Here is a 12,270-nt window from a genome sequence, read left to right as displayed (position 1 = left end):
ATTATTCATGTCTTTTTGTTAGATGCTGTTTTATGTGGTAGGATATTTTGGTGTAGGAACATAAAAAACTCTATCCCTGGTGATGATGAGAAGGAAGAAAAAAATGCGATTTTATTCTTACATTTACAGAATTTTCCCCCTCTTCTGTCTTTACCCCTCCTTCAACACACTGAATCCAAAGTGGTGATGGTTAGGAACCAAAAAATGTTTTCATTAGCTTATTATCAAGAAGAAATTGCGAGTGTGCCAAGATACTGCTTTGTGCACCTTCCTACTTCGCCTTCAAGTAAAAATCCCGCTGATCCCCTTGACCTGCTCTGGCCCTCGGGGCCTTCCGCAATCTGACCTGGTGTGTTGCTCCAGTCAGTCATCTAGGATGCTCCCTACAGCCTGACCCTTGGCAGAGGAGGCCCCACAGGTATCTGTTGAATGGAAGGACGAATGCTATTGCCCTGCTGTTCCCAAAGAGCCAGTCCTTCTAGACTTCTAACTAGGCAGCAGCACTGTCATTTCTCTCCTTTTGAGTTTCTTAGGTGTCTGCAGTTTTTCCTTTGCCTTGGGGGTGCCTTCTTGCCCTAACTGGATTTCCTGTAAGAGGGTTTGGGCTTTTGAGCTTGGTGGGCCCATTGTGGCCCCATGGTTCTGCATACAGAAGGCATTCAGTGGTTAGCCCATGAGTTCTTCCTAGGGGAGGAGAGGCAGTTACCAGTGTGTTGTCCTGTTTATGAGGTTAGTTTCGAAGACGGCAGGTGTAATGCCTTAAGCTTTGATTTCCTATTATTGTGTCGTTGTCGTTGTTTTGTATCAGTTCTAGTAGAAAGAAGGGAATCTAGAATTTGTTCTAATGCATTCAGCCTTTGCTGAGAAGAGAAGTCTTGCTCCTACCCCCCCCCCCCCCCCCCCCCCCCCCCAGCTAGGTTTGGGACACAGACATTGGTGCTGAGTGAGAACAGCTGTTACCTGATACAGAATCATGTTGGTCTGTTTGTGGGGGGTTGGGGGGGGGTGGGCTCAGTGCTTTTCTGGCCTTGTTTGTTCATCTAGCAGACGCTTAGCATGGGCCTGACCCAGTTAGGCCCCTGGGATACAGTGATGAATAAGAAAGAGTCTCTGCCTTTAAAAAACTCATGTCTTACCCCTTTAGTCTGAGGGTATAGATAACGGAAACTAGTAGAAAGTGAAACGGGAAATGGTACATTGAATATCTGAATTCTTTATTATCTCAGGTACTGTGTTATGTAATAGCATCTTGCTCCAGTCAGTGAATCATTGACTGGTATTTAGAAATCTTTTTGTCATAGAGATTTATTTTGGGCTTAATCTACTTCCACTATCAACATAAAAAAAATAATAGCTGACATGGGTTGAATATCACTGGCATTGTTTAAGCACTTTATGAGTTATTAATACTCATGGTAATACATGAAAAACTGTGAAGTGTTATGACTTGATTTTTACAGATGAGGAAATTGAGGCCCAGAGTCATTAAATAATTTGCCCAAGGCTATATGAAAGCAGGAGTGGTGTGATTTGAACCCAGGTGGTGTTCAGGGTTAAAGCCTGTGCTCTGTGTGAGTTTTAGCAGTCTGACCAGGAAAAGTGTTGTGATAAAGTTCCTGTGTCTGAGAGAGATACTTTCATGTTCTGTTTTGAGTTAGAAAAATTTGCTTAATGAAGTCTTTAAAAATAATCAATAGTCATATCCGCTAGTATTTTCTACATTTTTGCTTAAAAATTTTTTTTATTGGGGCACCTGGGTGGCTCAGTCAGTTAAGCGTCTGACTTTGGCCTAGGTCATGATCTAACTGTTCTGGAGTTCAAGCCCTCCATCGGGCTCTGTGCTGACAGCTCAGAGCCTCGAGCCTGTTTCAGATTCTGTGTCTCCCTTTCTCTCTCTCTCTGCCCCTCACCCGCTCACACTCTGTCTCTCTCTCTGTCTCACAAAAATAAATAAACATTAAAAACATTTTTTTAAAAAGCATTAAAACTTTTTATTGGGGTATAATTGACATACATTATATTAGTTTCAGGTGTATAACATAACAGTAAGTCTAGTTACCATCTGTCACCATACACAATTATAAAAACATTTTTTTTTGTCTTGTGATAAGAACTTTTTTAAGGTTTACTCTGAATCACTTTCAAATATGCAGTGCAGTATTATTAACTTGCCATCATGCTGTACCTTACATCCCCAGAGACTCACTTATTTTATTACTGGAAGTTTGTACCTTTTGACCTTCTTCACCCGTTTTGCACCCCACCCCCTGCCAGCAATTACCAGTCTATTGTCTGTATCTATGAATTTGGTATTTGTTTTTGTTTTTTAAATTCTGTATTTGAGAATGACCATAAAGTATTTGTCTTTCTCTGTTTGACTTATTTCACTTAGCATAATGCCGTAACAGTCCATCCGTGTTGTCACAAGTGGTGCAATTTTGTGTGTGTGTTTTTTTAATGGCTGAATAGTATTTCATTATGTATACATATATATATATATATATTTATATGCATGTACACATATATCTGCATACACACACAAACCACCACATCATTATCCATTCATCTATCAATGGATAGATGTTTACATGTCTTGGCTATTGTAAATAATGCTGTTGGGTATAGATACTTTTTCAAATTAGTGTTTCCGTTTTCTTCAGATCAATACCCAGAAGGGCAATTGTTAGATCAATTTTTAATTTTTTGAGGCATTTCCATCCGGTTCTCCACAGTGGCTGCACCAGTTGGCATTCCCACCAACAGAGCAGGAGGGTTCTCTTTTCTCCACATCCTCACCAACAGGTTTTATTTCTTGTCTTTTTGATAATGGCCATTCTAGCAGGTGTAAGGTATATATCCATTAGCATTTAAGAACCAGCTAGATGGTGCTTAGCTCTGCAGACGTTTGTTGAGTGCATACTGTGGGCCAAGCACTGGTCTATGTGCTGTGGGTGTCACGTTGAACAAAAACTACCGCCCTTGTGGAGCTTCCAGTCTACAGGAGGCATATAGATAGTAAATAAGGAGTAGAATAAATTGTCACTTATTTAGTCTGTTAGGAAGGCATCAGTGCTTTGTGGTGGCAGACTGGAGAAGATTCAGGTGATGGGAACTGGAGTTTTAATTTAAGTCAAGGCAGATCCCTTTGAGAAGGGATATATTTGACATTTGAACCAACCCTTGAAAGCAGTGGGAGATTTAGAATAGCTAGTGCAAGGGCCCTGAGGCACTGCTAAAGGATGGGGTGGGGGAATTACAGGATTTGGTTCCTGCCCTTTGAGAGCCTGGTGGTGTTGGGGAGATAAGGCTGGTAATACCCTGAGATAACATTCAAGTGCTGAAATGTAGGAACTGAGAGGAGAGAGGAAGAACAGTGTGTATTAGAGGGGTCTGTTAAAGCTTAAGGGTGGGAGGGCACTTGGAGAGCTGCATTAGCAAAGGTGTGAATGGGGCCTTGTCTAGACCCTTACATGGGTGACAGTTCAGTGTTTTTAAAGTTGATGCTTTGAATTGGAGCCCAGAGCACTTGATGAAGTGTGGCTATAGAGATTGAGATGGCTATGGCGAAGTCAATTGACAGTTGCTCAGTTACAGGTTAAGGAGCTTGGAGTACATCTGACTAGCAGTTAGGGAGTCGTGGAAGGCTCTCGAGCAGAGATTAACGCAATGACATTGGATGCTGGGTCCATACCATGCGGGTGGTAAGTCATGATTGATGGTGAAGAAAATTGGTCTTGCAGTGGCACACGGGATGGGTTGGAGACAGCAGTCTGTTTTTTGTTTTTTGTTCTTTTTTTGGTAATGTTTTTATTATTTTGAGAGGGAGGGAGGGAGAGAGAGAGAGAGGGAGAGAATGAGTGGGGAGGGGCAGAGAGAGGGAGACACAGAATCTGAAGCAGGCTCCAGGATCCAAACTGTCAGCACAGAGCCTGACGCAGGGCTCAAACCCATGGACTGTGAGATCATGACCTGAGCTGAAATCGGACGCTTCACTGACTGAGCCACCCAGGTGCCCCTGGAGGCAGCAGTCTTAAACAGAGGAAGAAGCCCTGTGTGTGGTAGTAATGGAGGCCTGGGGTGCTGAAAGTATGGGCTGATTTGCTGGCAGAAGGGATGGAGAAGAAAGGACAGGTCTGTACCCTATTTCAGATGAGTGGGTAGGTCTTTATGCCTGGAGGCGAAGGAAGGAGAGCAGTTTAAGATGACCTTAAGGTTTGCCATGAGTCAAGGAGGATGTTGGTATCCTTGACAGAAAGAGGCGCGTTAGAACAGAAACCACTTGGCAGGGGCCCCTGATGTTGATAAGTAAGTGTTGGTTGTAACTATTTCTGGGGAGACAAAATGCATATGTCCTGGAGGCATTTGCCAGTAGGGCTGAAGCTGTAAATGAATCCATCCTCCAAGTATTGTGGAGTATTTGCCATCTGTTGGCCATGGCTTGGTGCAGTGCTCACCAGAATCTCAGGAGTCTTGCTCTCGGGGAAGATAGGCATTCCCTGAGTATCCACACGTGTGATTGAATGAGGCATGGGGGCTGGCACTGGGGATTTGGGCCCTATGGTTCGAATTGGTGTAGGGAGTCTGGGCCCAGGAGGACTGGCAGTGACAGGGAGGAAGAGGGCAATGAGGCAGTAAGTGCTGAGAGCCAAGGGTTAGAGAGAAGCTGGAGGACCAGGAAGGCTTGGTATTCCTGAAGCCAGCAATGGTGAGCTTCGGGAAAGAATGGTCAAGATAGAGTCCGTCAGGCAGATTACATGTAGTATCTAATCCGATCTGCCCTTGTGTTTTGGTTTCACGTGCCTTTTCTTTTTACCCTCTTGTTATATGACATGTAGTTAGATTTTAGCCTGGTAAGTCTGGGAGAGGATTTTGGAAGTGCTTTTGAGTGTGATGTTTATACTATTTATAAAATTGATCAGCCTTTTTTATGTTGATGTCAAAATACGTCGGATATCCATTTGGGGGATTGCGAGCTAACCGATCCATTTCCTATATTGTTAAACTTTATTTTGTGTGACTTTTGTGTAACTTAAATGTTTTTTGTTTTAAATGTTTATTTATTTTTGAGAGAGAGAGAGAGAGAGACAGAGCATGAGCGGGGGAGGGGCAGAGAGAGAGAGGGAGACAGAATCTGAAGCAGGCTCCAGGCTCTGAGCTGTCAGGACAGAGCCTGATGTGGGGCTCGAACTCACAAACTGTGAGATCATGACCTGAGCCGAAGTCAGATGCTTAACCGACTGAGCCACCCAGGTGTCCCTGTGTAACTTAAATGTTAAAAGGCTCTTGGAGAGAAGAGATGTCAAACTAATTTTGAGATTATGTAGGTTGTGGTTTTAAATGAGGATTTTTACATAAAATATCTAAGGGATCACTTGGCTGTTTATGGCTTTTAGTGGTGTCATTACTAGTGTTATTCTTTCAGTAGATACTGAATGCCTGCTGTGTATCAGGCACTGTTTTTAGATATTCGTTACAAGGTTATTACCTGTGTTTAATTTGAAGAACTGTTTCTTTTGGAGATTTTTGTGTTATTTTGAAATAACTGTTAAACCATGTTCTTTTATCAATAGGGTGATTCTGAAGAGGATATGGAGGAACATTCTCAAGAGCAGAGGTAAGAAAAACAACAGGAGCAAATACCTGCATGCTGAATATTGCTGCTCACTTTGGATGCTGTCAAAGTCTTGGTATATGTACAGCTATGTTTATGTGTTTGACATATCTGTAATATACCTTTCTCTTTGGCATTTGGGGTATCTATACTCTCTGATAATTCATATGACTTTGTTTTAAAATAAGGTTGTATAGAAAGCTGTTAGAAATACCCCCCTGCCCCCCCACCCCACACATACTCTCACATGCACTCTCAACTTCACATTTTTCGTGGCATGCTTATGCTGTCCTCTTGCTCACAAATATCTGTTGAGCATCAGGCACAGTGCTGAGTGGTGGGCATAAAACAGTGAACAAAACCTGTGTTGCATATAGCGGTGTAGTCAGACATTACTGTAAATAAAACAAAATATTGCAGTTATAACTACCAAGAATTAGATTGCTATAGTATAATGAAGAAGAAGGGGTGGTCAGTTGAGGCCCCTCTTAGGAGGTTACATTTAAGCTGAAGTCTGGAGGATGTGGAGGAATGGCCGTGCAGCAAACAGAGGGAACGTACCATAGGCAGTGGGAATGGCAGGTGCAAAGGCCCTGAGGTAGGAAGCACTGGCAGCATTCCAGGAACTTGGAGAAGGCCTGGGTGGTTTGTGGGATAGTGAGGTGAGGTAGGACCCTAGAAAACACATTACGGAGGTTGGGTTTTGTTTTTTTAAGGGTGGTATGGTTTGTTGAAGGATTTAAAGCAGGGGCTAGCAAATTGAAAGGTGTAAATTACATTTTTAAGAGAATACTTTGGTCGTGGTACAGTCTCGGTCACTTGTCAAACTGAGATGTCTGGTCCCTTGGAGGTGCATGGAGACTCTAAGTGGTACCTGGGCACAGGGATAACTTCCAGGGAATCAGCTTTTAGATCCCACTGTCCTATAGTCTCCTGAAATTGATCTGAGGTTGTGAGTTATCCTTTTTCACCTCTTCTTTTGTAATCTCTCTTCTCCACTTTACAAAAGAAAGGCATACTTCTTACCCAGCCCCAGTCTTACGAGTACTTCATCTTGGGCAATCAGAGGTGTGGCTTTGAAATGCTGATATTGGTTAGGAGAAGCAGTTAACTCTGATTAGATGACAAATTCTTTTGTAACTCTGGTGGCTTTTGAATCTTTCAACAAAATTTAAGGACATAATCAAATTCGCAGTTGATAGATGATCAAAATTATTTTTTTTAATGTTTATTTTTGAGAGAGAGAGACAGAAAGAGTATGAGTGGGGGAGGGCAGAGAGAGAAGGAGACACAGAATCTGAAGCAGGCCCCAGGCTCCGAGCTGTCAGCACAGAGCCCAAGGTGGGGCTCGAACCCACAAGCCGCAAGATCATGACCTGAGCTGAAGTCGGACACTTAACCAACTGAGCCCCCCAGGTGCCCCAAAAGTTATTTTTAATCATAGATCACTGTGATTTTTGGATAAACACTGAGGGTGTTTAGAGAATATAGGGACAGTGCTATAACAATGCTCCTTCCATTCACATCTGTTTATGTAAACAAGCTTTTTCAGTGCTTATATTAAATATAATATTTACATGAACCAATGATAGGGGGTAAGACACTCATCCATTTCATTAAAGGATGCATTTTCAGTAAATTTGTTTCTTTATGTTTAATTTCCTATCAAAATTTATAAAATTTGTTGATCAGTTTTGTACTAGTAAAAATTGTAATGGTAACTCAATTCAGAAGAAAAAAATATTTAACATTTGAACCCTGTGGTCACAGGAATGTTTTTTAAAAAGCCTATTTCAATGTATACCCATAGTTTTGTTGCACAAGTATTTGAACATAAAGATGTATGTATTAGGTTAAAATCCTTGGAGGGAATATCCAGCTATTCAGGAATGCTTATAGATGTGTTTTTAAAAAATGGGCGATGATAGGGCTCCTGGCTGGCTCAGTTGGTAGAGCGTGCGACTCTTGATCTTGGGGTCATGAGTTTGAGGCCCACGTTGGGTGTAGGGATTACTTAAAAAAATGGATGATGATGGATTTCATTGCAGTGGTATTTAGATTCCGTTGAATATATTTTAAGAAGTGATTGTGAGTTTATTAAAGATGCCATCATTTATAATATACCAGAGATTTACATTCTTTGTGACCATTTAAATTCATTGTATAAAATTAAAAAAAATTTTTTTTTTCAACGTTTTTTATTTATTTTTGGGACAGAGAGAGACAGAGCATGAACGGGGGAGGGGCAGAGAGAGAGGGAGACACAGAATCGGAAACAGGCTCCAGGCTCCGAGCCATCAGCCCAGAGCCTGACGCGGGGCTCGAACTCACGGACCACGAGATCGTGACCTGGCTGAAGTCGGACGCTTAACCGACTGCGCCACCCAGGCGCCCCCATTGTATAAAATTTTAAATGGAGGATAAATATATGGGGCAGAGTTCAGAGTTTGTCACAATCCTCTGTTAGAGTGTGTGGAATTAAGAAAAGGTGCAGGATGCTGGCAGTTGTTCAGACGAGGCTGGGGGGAGTGGCAATGAAGGGACGTGGAAAGTTCTGAGATGAATTTTGGGAGTGGAACAGATTCATTGCTCTGTCAGTGGTGGAGAGTGAGGGAAAGAGAAGTATGTCATGGAGGGCTTCTAAAATTTGGCTTGAGCATCTGGAGGGATGGGAAAGGAATTAGGGGGAGGGAAATCAGGAACTCTGGTTGGTTGTCTCATCGGAATGTCAGACTTGGTATGACAAGTCTGGAGATGGCAGGGAGGCAGTTGATGCTGTGAGTCCGGAGCATGGAAGGCCTGGGCAGCATCTCCGGGGGTGGGTGCATCCAGCCTGTTACTCGGGCCTTAGCCTTTGTTCTCCTGTTTTGTAGATTGCTTCGGTTCTCTCCTTTCCTCTCAGTGGGAGCTGGTTTTTTTTCGTCAGTTTTCTGTCAGACTTTAAGGTATTAGTAGATTTTATTCCTGTTGGTCTTTTGACATAGTGTCAGGTTGCTGTGAAGGTGTGTGGGGAGAGAGAATTGTAGCAGTGATTTAGAACAGTGGCTTTCGGGCTTTTTGACAGTGACTCCTGGTAAGAGATGCATTTTACATCAAGATTACCTACCTGCCCATAGGCATATATGTGGATGTATGAATGTGTATGCACATGGTTTATTTATCAAATAGTGCTTACCTTTACCACCTAGGACATACTCTTTTCTATTTTAAATTTTTTTACTGTGATAAAATATACATTACACTTACCATTTTAACCATTTTTTAAAATTTATTTTTGAGAGAGAGAGAGAGAATGAGCAGGGGAGGGGCAGAGAGAGAGAGAGGGGGGACAGAGGATCCAAAACAGGCTTTGCACTGACAGCAGTGAGCTGGACGTGGGGCTTGAACTTGAAAACCATGAGACCGTGACCTGAGCCAAAGTCGGACGCTCAACCAACTGAGCCATCCAGGCATCCCCCGTTTTAACCATTTTTATTTTTATTAAAAAAAATTTTTTTTTTAACGTTTATTTATTTTTGAGACAGAGAAAGACAGAGCATGAACGGGGGAGGGGCAGAGAGAGAGGGAGACACAGAATCGGAAGCAGGCTCCAGGCTCTGAGCCATCAGCCCAGAGCCCAACGCGGGGCTCGAACTCACGGACCACGAGATCATGACCCGGGCTGAAGTCGGACACTTAACCGACTAAACCACCCAGGCGCCCCACCGTTTTAACCATTTTTAAATGTCAGTTCTGTGGCATTCAGTACTTTCACATTGTTGTGCAACCAATCACTACCACCCATCCATAGAATTTTTTTAGTCCATCTTATTTCATGGAAAAAAAGAAATGCTGTTTGCCACGACTGGATTGATTAAAAAATTTCTTAATCATGATTCACATTTCGATCAGCCCTGATTTATATATTTTAATCTTCTCGATATAAAATATTCTAGTATTTTGCTGTCATGTTATCCATAGTTGCCTTCCTTTTAACTTGACTTCCAAACTTCCAAGCCTCTTCCTCTTTGTTTCTTCTGGCCTTTTTTTTTTTTTTTTTTTTTTTTGCTTAGAATTTGTTCCTTATGTGTAAAGATAACATCATGACATGGGTTGGATGGTGCTATTAGAAAACTTTCTTTGTGTCCATTTTCTGAAAATGTAGGTTCTCGAGTCCTTGGCAAGAATTCCCTCTGTAAGTGTGATGTCACGTGGTATGTAAATGAGTCACCTAAGTACTTAGTATTCACTTACCTTTACTGCACAGTTGGAGATTTTTTTTTAAGTTTATTTACTTCGAGAGGGAGAGAGCACAGGAGGGGCAGAGAGATGGGGAGAGAATTCCAAGCAGGCTCTGTGCTGCCAGCGCAAAGCCTGACGTGGGGCTCGATCTCCTGAACTGTGAGATCATGACCTGAGCCGAGATTAAGAGTTGGACGCTTAACTGAGCCAGCCAGGTGCCCCTGGGAATTTTTTTTAATGAAAAATTTAATACCTCCAAAGCTCATATAATGTCTTGCTACAGTTGAAACAGACCTTTGGCTTTAGGATAGATGTAGATTTACAGAAAAGCTGTGAAGATGGCAGAGTATTCCTGTATACCCCTCATGCAGTTTATCCTGCAGTTAACATCTTCCATTACTGTGGCACGTTTGTCACAACTAAGAAACCAGCATTGCTACATTACCATGAACTAAACTCCACACTATTTGAACGTCACAAATTTTTCCCTGGTGTCATTTCTCTGTCCAGGATCCCACATTACTTTTAGTTGTCATGTCTCCTTAGGACCTCTTGATTGTGACAGTTTGTCAGACCTCCCTTGTTTTTGAAATCTTAACAGTTTGGAGGAGTACTGCTCAGGTATTTTGTAAAATATCCCTCGGTTTGGGGTTGCCTGATGTTTTTCCTCTTTGTTAGACTGGGGTTATTATGCGTTTTGGGGAGGAAGGCCACAGCTATACATTGGTATTCTCATCACATATTGAGGATATCTGCTATCAGCATGGCTTATCACTTTGATGTTGACCTTAATCACCTGGCTAACTCTTTTCTTTCCATCTTTCCATGCTACACTCTTTGGAGATAAGTCATTAAATGGAATTAAGCTCCACCTGCATAAATTATTTGGACTTCTTCTTTATGGGAAATTTGCTTATTTTCTCTCATTCATTCAGTCATTTATATCAGTATATGGACTTATGGATATTAATTTATACTTTGGGTTGTAATCTAATATTTGATTTGCTCTGCTAGGTTAATGTCCTTTATCCTAAATCTTATTTATGAAGTTATTACTACCTCTTTACACATTTTTCAAACATTTTTGAGATTTTTGTTTTAATTACTACCCCACAAGGCCAATTCTCAATGATATTAAGTTGGACTTGAAGTCAGTAGAGTCAGTACTTACGAATTCTACAACATGAATGCCTCGTCTCTGAGAGCACTCACATAGAGGAGTCTTTCTTGGGACTCAAGAGAGAAGAGAGTTTCAAGAGAGATTTGACCATAAAATAGAATCTCCAGATGTCCCAAGAAAAGTGTAGGTGGCACTGACATCTGTCCCCGGTGAGAATCTAGATAGAGGAGGAGGGCTCTGTGTCTCACTCTCCAGATGGCCCAGGGCAGGGCCCGAAGCAGACCACCATTAATCCTGGGGCGGAGGGTTCTGGAGTAGCCAGCCTGTGATCTCAAACAGAGTTTGGGAAAGCTTTCAGGGAAATTGGCCTCACTGAAGATTTTGTTTGTATTAACTTGACTTAATCTTCTATGAATGCTATGTAATTATATTTGGTTGAATGCCAGAAAAGCAATATTTGAAAGACTTTCTTGCCTCTTGCCTCTGCGTCCCCATTTTTCTCCGGGGTGTTCTCAAATATCAGCAGTAATCAGTTTCTTTGCTGAGAGAGAGAGGTTGCGGTTGGGACTGAAGCAATGAGAGCAAGTGAGACTGGACTTCAGCTCTTGCTGGAATTGAATGCTCTCTGGGAAGGTTGTCTGGCTCTGTACACAGCTCCCATAAGCCTTGTTGGGGTATAATTTGTTAGAATGTGAAAAGTGTGAGCATCGCCGAGGTGAACAGTATAGTACGTCAGCTTCTAAAAATTGTTATATAAAAATCATCAGTACCGACTGGTCAGGTACAGCGTCTGTGGAAGTTGTCATTGTGTTGTGTGTTTTTAATGTGTTTTTATATGATCAGTAACAGCAGCAAAATGTGTTCTCCTGAAGTAGTTTAACATCAGTTAAAGGCAGATCCTTGAAGTCAGAACGTGCAGAAAGTCTTGTTAACCTTTCAGCAACATACTGAAAGATATAATTGCAGACAAAAACGACTTAATCATTAGGGAAACTTCTTTTGGCAGTCAAGGGGATTTCAGAGCCCCCACAGGGAATGGAACTGCTTTTCACTTTTCTTTGTTCTCCTTTAGAAGTTGAAAGCTGTGTTTCCAGCGCAACCTCAAAGTTCCTCACCTGTTGACAGGATCATAGCTTTTTAACCTTTGTGTGCCTCCTCAGGGTTCCCTTGTGGGCCTGCTTCTCTCTCCCTCTGCCGTTTCCCCAGGTGATCTCACCTGTTCTCTTGGGTCTTATGTAGAAAGAACTTGCACTTAGATTGTACCTTCGAGCCAGGGGTCTCACCTGCCCAGTTGCCCACAGAGAGCTCCCTTTAGCTT

General features: G+C 42.2%; 1 protein-coding gene across 3 annotated transcripts in view; it reads left to right on the top strand.

Annotated features, from left to right (window-relative positions):
- TMEM131L (transmembrane 131 like) overlaps window positions 1-12,270 on the top strand; it is a 169,361-nt gene that overhangs the window by 3,801 nt on the left and 153,290 nt on the right. For all 3 annotated transcript variants that reach the window (XM_042935265.1, XM_042935264.1, XM_042935267.1), the window contains exon 3: window positions 5,571-5,614. In XM_042935265.1, coding sequence (XP_042791199.1) covers window positions 5,571-5,614 — 44 coding nt within the window. The remainder of the gene's footprint in view (window positions 1-5,570; window positions 5,615-12,270) is intronic.

The sequence above is a fragment of the Panthera leo genome, chromosome B1 (assembly GCF_018350215.1).
Source record: "Panthera leo isolate Ple1 chromosome B1, P.leo_Ple1_pat1.1, whole genome shotgun sequence".
Classification (NCBI taxonomy): Eukaryota; Metazoa; Chordata; class Mammalia; order Carnivora; family Felidae; genus Panthera; species Panthera leo.
Note: the sequence above shows the minus strand (reverse complement) of the source record. Positions and strands in the feature narration are given on the sequence as shown.